Genomic DNA, 6,205 nt, shown 5'->3' on the forward strand with positions numbered 1-6,205 from the left:
TATATGGCCTCTTGGACCATTTATATCAGAACTGATTACTGCTTTAGCATTAAAATATATCTTTTTTTCTTTTTTTTTTGGTAGATTGGCTTATGGAGTGATTTTGAAGGAGTAATTAAGTTAATCTTCTCATAAGTGGATGTAATATGTAGAGATGCCATCTAGGCCGTTTTTCTTCGTTTTGTTTTTTTTAAAGTCTATATTTTGCTTTACAAAAATGTGAAAAAGCAGCTGCGACCAAGCTATCACGAGGTGAGTAGCATTGTAAGCCTAATTAATAACGATATACTTCAGTTTGTCTGTGTGTTTTTGTATGCAAGCGGGTCTGCTGCGGTCTGCTTGACAGTCCAAAATGGTGGCGGTAGGACGAAATCATGGGCGAGTCTGTTGCTATGGGGCGTTCTATTGAGCTTCGCCTTTTGGTATCCATGCTCTTTGTCCTTACTGGAAGTCCATACTGGAATTCAGTTTTTTGTTTTGTTTTTTTCCCCTCAACAAGTTAAACCTACAAAAATTGCAGAAAATATGCAAACACATGAATTTTAGTTGGATTAATTTTTAACAAAGATTAAATAAGGTGTGCACTTTCATTTATTGGGCTACAGTTGCAACTTGCAGATTAGTATCATGTCATTCAAAACAACTGAAAACCATGGACACAACAAATGTCATACTTACTCTTACATCAGTATGGTTCATTGTATTGGAAAAAAATTGCTTGTGTGCAGTGAGTGTGTGCACAGATGTTTTACACCTCCAACACACCAAAAAGCAGAGGAACACATATTAACCCCGCTGCAAACTACACGTCTAAATTAACCAATACATCAAGCGAGTGCAGTAATAGTCTCTGACCAACATTAACACTGTTTACACACAGACATTGATGAAAGGGAGCACAACAGACCTTGAGCAGCTAAAGTTAAGTTAATACTGTAATAAACCTTTTTCGATACAAGAAGTAGGCATCTGCATGGGAGTGTAAAGTGCACAGACAGAAGGAGGGAACCATCAAGGTAAGTCAAAAAAACAATCAATCTTTATTTCATAGCATTAAATTCATTTAAGGAACAGCTCCACTAGCAGATGAGATCCTGAATGAGGAGAGCCTCTACACACGGCTGGAGTGCGGACATGAGCACTCCTATGGTCCCCACTATCCTCCCCGTGTCCCTGTCAGATTCAGGAACCTCTCCCTGCTCCCCGCTGACTATCTTCACCGCCGGCAGCCCTAAACAGCGTGCGAACACCCTCCCCCCGAGATCGAGTGCACAATAACCACTGCTTGGCTGGGCTTTAGCCCGGTAACGCTCACCAAGCTCCACTCCCCAGAGACAACTGCCGCCCATCTCTCCCCCTCTTTTCACTCTTACCTGCCACACTCACAGCTGCAATCACTTGGCTCATCACCCTCAGTGCCAACACACTCTTCCCGAGCAATGCACCGAGTTCCTAGCAACGTCACTCACTACAATACCAATCATGCCCTCGTTTTTACAGAACAAATGTAGCTAAACCCACCATCCGGTGGTAATAATTTGTGCATAACGAGATTCCCCACATAGATGTCCCCCTAATGATTTGATACATTGCATAGAATTGCATCTTAGAGAACATAACACGTGTTAAAATATAATGAAGATGACGGCGCGTATAAACGCAGCGGCTTGGTACTCTATGCTAGTGCTAGCTACTAGCTAGTACTAAGTGCCGAAAAGAATTTCGTTGTACAATGTACAATGACAATAAAGTTGTCTAATTCTAATAATTAAAAGACTCGTTCCCTTACCGCTCTTATGTGCGTGTATTGTTTGCATTCTACTCTTCGTCTTCTCCGTTGTCTTTTTCCTCTTCTTCTTCGGCGAATAATACACACACAGACCAACTTCCGGTATGGACTTCCGGTATGGATTGGATATATGGCGGCGCCCATGTCCGCCATCATGTCTGCATCTGGGTCCCTCTCCAGTCAGCCGTCTCAAGAAGGAGGAGGACAGTCGTCGTTAAAATGAGCCAAAGGAAATGGAGCAGCGTTTGGATGCACTTTTCCCTCGAGACAGACAGTAAGGCAAAGTGCAATATTTGTCAGAAAAATATTTCTTTTATGTCCGGGTCAACAAATAATTTGCATAGGCACTTAAAAACGCAACACCTGACAGTGAAAGTGGCAGAGGTGAGAAGAGAGCCAACTGATTCTGACAACAATGATAGTGGCGAAGAAGTCTCCATTGAAACTGAAAATGACAGTGCTTCTTCTGCCTCCACATCAGGTAGTGTTAGACGTCAGACCACTATCACTACAGCTACAGCAGCCTCTGATACCACTAGGCCCACATCTTTGCCTGGTCAGGCACCTAGCTCTGGTAAAACCGTTCCTGCTACCACAAAACCAAAAATAAAACAGACATCTCTCAGTCAGTACTTTACAGCTCCTGTCTTGACCCCATTGAGACAGGGGAAGATAGATGAAGAGCTTGCAAAAATGATAGCCACTGACTTCCAGCCATTTAAAATTGTGGAAGACAGAGGATTTAAAAAATTCTGCAATGCTCCCAACCCCTCCTACACTCCTCCATGTAGGAGGGTACTAACCCAGAAAGATTCTGAAATGTATGAGAGAGAAGCAGCATCACTTAGTAAAAGGGTGTCCAAACTGTCAGCAGTTTGCCTAACAACAGATTGTTGGACGTCAAGGGTTACAACCCTGATATTAGTCATGATTGATTCTGGGCTGGACCAATTACAGCCGAGGGCCGATGCCCCCTCCCACTTGGGCCTCAGCTGCCAATCAATCAATCATACAGAGAGAGAGAGGAGATTGACAAAATTGAGAAGAAACTCAAAGGATGTGCAGAAAAAATAAGAGAGAAAAAGAGACAAGCCCTTTAGGAAGATGCTGCCAAATGTGTTAAAATAACACAGATGTTTGCTGGCTATGGCAGAGCTTCTTCAGCGGCAGCATCAGTGACCGCACCTGCACTGGCATCCAAAGCAGCCACAGCAGGTAATGATGGCAGAGGTGGCCGTCAGCAGGTGGATGAGGCGAAGGGGAGGCAGAAGGAGGAGAGACCCGCGGCCGCCACATTATGTGAAGACGGCACAGTCGGTGCGACTGGAGGGGAATTTGAGCTTCAGGTAAGAAGCGATGAACTGCAGTCTACCTGGGTCAGATATGAATCAAGTTTGGTTGATAGTTTATTTCCGTTGTGCTTGCTAACTCTTAACACAGCATAGTTATGAGTAGGCCATTTAACAATTCTCTACTACTGGGCTGTTTCTATGATGTTATACTAGTGATGGTGATCTTAGTGCTTCAGTAACTTTATTTTATTCATTTAGTTAGTTAAGTATAGTCTTTATTAGTTAGGTAGTAAAACATTTCAATGTCTATTAATTGATATAAGTGCACTATGCAGTAATTCTTTACTCTGAAACAGCTAAAGCTCAACAGAGCAAAAATGTTCATGTAAAACCAAATGATGAGGCTAGTATTCATCATAAACCCTCTGCACTTGCAGATATAATTTAGAATGAATCAAATTAGGATTTGCCAGGAGATGTGATGCTGCTCATTAACATAAAAGTGGCTTGGAGTTAAAAGTAACTACTTAAATGTATTTGTCTTTTATACATAAATATCCTCTTTATTCTAGATATGTTGTGTTTTTATCTTATTGTTTTTTTACTGACATGTAACAGCAAACTCTTGTGGACAATAATTACCTGTATTTTGTTTTTATTGTGGGCATGTTTCCATTCAATTTAAAATATCCCTTCACTTTTTAAAGGTTGCCATGTTTGAGGAAGTATTATGTGTTGCTGTGCTGTTTATTGATGTGGTGAGTACACAGTCTATGAAAATATTACTAAATCTGTCATTTATTCATTTTAATATTCATCAATTATCATGTCTCACCTCTGTTCCTCACTGTCCAATTTTCAGGATCCCATCATACGTTCATTGTTCAGGAGGTTCACTAGACCAAGCAGCCTTTTGGGTTCCTCTAAGTAAGTACTGTATAGAATAATGGAACTGGGAGGGTGGTGTAGGTTTAAATTTATTACACAAGTACATATACACCAACAAGACAGTGTACAAGCGGTGTCACAAGAAAGTTTGTTTTCATTCACAATACCTGGTGGGCCGGACTAGGCTCAAAATGCCCGGGCCAATTTTTTGTCCCAGTCCAGCCCTGTCTGTAACATGCCACTTCATTGAAGATTTCCACATGTCCTCCTGCCTACTAGACTGTTTTGAATTCCTTGAGCGGCACACAGCAGACAACCTGGCAAACAAGCTTCTCAGTGTTGCAGCAGAGTGGCAGATTGATAAGAAAGTGGTGTGCTGCTTAACCGACAATGCTGCAAACATCACAAATTCTATTCAAATAACAGGATGGACCCACCTTCCATGCCTGGCACATACTATTAATCTTGTGGTAAGAGATGCCCTCAAAGGTCCAAAACCCATCACTGACAAAGTTAAAGAGGCAGTCTAATACTTTCACAGAAGCACAGTGGGTGCACAAAAACTGAAGGAAACACAGCTCCAAATGAAGATGGATGAACTATGACCCAAACAGGACTGTGTCACAAGATGGAACTCAACGTATTACATGTTGCAGAGTTTCCTCACCAATAAGAATCCCATTGTCTCCACCCTGGCTGTCACCAATGCACCTGTCCACCCTTTATCCCAAGAAGAATGGACTACAGTGCAGGAGATGTGCACCATCTTGAAGCCATTTGAAGAGGTCACTGTTGAACTCAGTGCACAAAGGTATGTAGTTCAACTGGTCAGCAGTAGATTTCTATAGCATGCATGCAAATTACCTGATACTAAATTATGAATATTTGATACCATAATAGATACCTGTGTAATACATCGTGGTATTTATCATTGTTGGTACAACTTTATAATTGTATCATTATAGTAATATTTATTTTTTTCTCACTAGCTACATGACTGCCTCCAAGGTGATACTGCTGGCCAAGGGGCTGCAGAGAGCCACGACACAGGCAGCAAAAGACATGGTCAACTCTCTTTGTTCAAACATGTCAGCTAGATTCCATAGAATGGAATCCACCCACATCCTTGCAGATGCTGCTGCGCTTGACCCGAGATTTAAAACGATGGCATTCATGGATGGCAGAACTGCAGACGAGACTTTCCAAAGAATATCAACTGCAGCAGCAAGACTCACTCTAAGCAGCAGCGAACCCATCCAGCAACCGGTCCAAGAGGAAGGAGCAGGCAGTGCTGCACCAGAATCAATCGTTTGGAGCTATTTCCATGAGAAAGTAAAGGTGGCAAAAATGGATCACAATTTTTTCTCTAAATCTAGGACGACATCAGTGTAATATCACAATCTCATTATAAAATTGTTTTATCTCCCACCCCATTGTCATATCTCCCACCCCTATGAGCAGGAAGCTGGAACAGTGTCAACCAGGAATCCCACAGCAGACGCCGTCATGGAGGTGCGGGCTTACCTAGAGGAGCCCCTTGTTCCAAAAAACGAAGTTGAGTCAAATATGGAGTGTGGACTGGTGGCTGGAGAGGTGTCAGTTCACCTCCTGGGCACTGCCGAGGTGCCCCTGAGCAAGGCACCGAACCCCCCAACCGCTCAGGGCGCCTGACCAAGGTAGCCCCCTCACTCTGACATCTCTCCACTTTGTGCATGTATAGGTCCTGTTTGTGCATGTATGTGTCTATCGGACCTGTGTGTAATTGACAGCAAGAGTGAAAAAATTGAATTGAATTTCCCCTCGGGGATTAATAAAATATAAAGTATATATATACACAGCGGTGTGAAAAAGTGTTTGCCCCCTTCCTGATTTCTTACTTTTTTGCATGTTTTCCGCACTTAAATGTTTCAGATCATCAAACAAATTTAAACATTAGTCAAAGATAACACAAGTAAACACAAAATGCAGTTTTTAAATAAAGGGTTTTATTAATAAGGAAGAAAAAAATCCAAAGCTACATGGCCCTGTGTGAAAAAGTGTTTGCCCCCTAAACCTAATAACTGGTTGCGCCACCCTTAGCAGCAACTACTGCAATCAAGCGTTTGCGATAACTTGCAATGAGTCTTTTACAACGCTGTGGAGGAATTTTGGCCCACTCATCTTTGCAGAATTGTTGTAATTCAGCCACACTGGAGGGTTTTCGAGCATGAACCGCCTTTTTAAGGTCATGCCACAG

The 6,205-nt window shown here is 42.3% G+C and overlaps 3 protein-coding genes across 5 annotated transcripts in view; all 3 read left to right on the forward strand.

Annotated features, from left to right (window-relative positions):
• LOC126408233 (histone H1-like) overlaps nucleotides 1-6,205 on the forward strand; it is a 73,383-nt gene that overhangs the window by 44,983 nt on the left and 22,195 nt on the right. The window lies entirely within an intron of this gene.
• LOC126408263 (histone H4) overlaps nucleotides 1-6,205 on the forward strand; it is an 82,266-nt gene that overhangs the window by 22,736 nt on the left and 53,325 nt on the right. The gene's annotated exons all lie outside the window — the stretch shown is intronic.
• On the forward strand, nucleotides 1,751-5,956 carry LOC126408235 (uncharacterized). Of its 3 annotated transcripts, XM_050073692.1 has the most exons (7): nucleotides 1,751-2,063; nucleotides 2,943-3,135; nucleotides 3,789-3,839; nucleotides 3,944-4,008; nucleotides 4,626-4,780; nucleotides 4,959-5,307; nucleotides 5,431-5,956. In XM_050073692.1, the coding sequence occupies exons 1-5, from the start codon at nucleotides 2,023-2,025 to the stop codon at nucleotides 4,738-4,740; spliced, it is 465 nt and encodes a 154-aa protein (XP_049929649.1). In that variant the 5' UTR covers nucleotides 1,751-2,022; the 3' UTR covers nucleotides 4,741-4,780; nucleotides 4,959-5,307; nucleotides 5,431-5,956. The 3 variants fall into 3 exon arrangements, with proteins under 3 accessions (XP_049929649.1, XP_049929647.1, XP_049929648.1); XM_050073690.1 differs by lacking the exons at nucleotides 1,751-2,063; nucleotides 2,943-3,135; nucleotides 3,789-3,839; nucleotides 3,944-4,008 and having other exon boundaries at nucleotides 4,459-4,780; XM_050073691.1 differs by lacking the exons at nucleotides 1,751-2,063; nucleotides 2,943-3,135; nucleotides 3,789-3,839; nucleotides 3,944-4,008 and having other exon boundaries at nucleotides 4,459-4,780; nucleotides 4,959-5,301.

The sequence above is a fragment of the Epinephelus moara genome, chromosome 20 (genome assembly GCF_006386435.1).
Source record: "Epinephelus moara isolate mb chromosome 20, YSFRI_EMoa_1.0, whole genome shotgun sequence".
Lineage (NCBI taxonomy): Eukaryota > Metazoa > Chordata > Actinopteri > Perciformes > Serranidae > Epinephelus > Epinephelus moara.

What these genes read in the sequence shown, in the direction of transcription:
- LOC126408235 (XM_050073690.1), top strand. Translation starts at nt 4,617, where the DNA reads ATGTTGCAGAGTTTCCTCACCAATAAGAATCCCATTGTCTCCACCCTG. An exon ending in GTTGAACTCAGTGCACAAAG is followed by an intron (nt 4,781 to 4,958) that starts GTATGTAGTTCA and finishes TTTTCTCACTAG; the next exon opens with CTACATGACTGCCTCCAAGG. An exon ending in ATTTCCATGAGAAAGTAAAG is followed by an intron (nt 5,308 to 5,430) that starts GTGGCAAAAATG and finishes CCCTATGAGCAG; the next exon opens with GAAGCTGGAACAGTGTCAAC.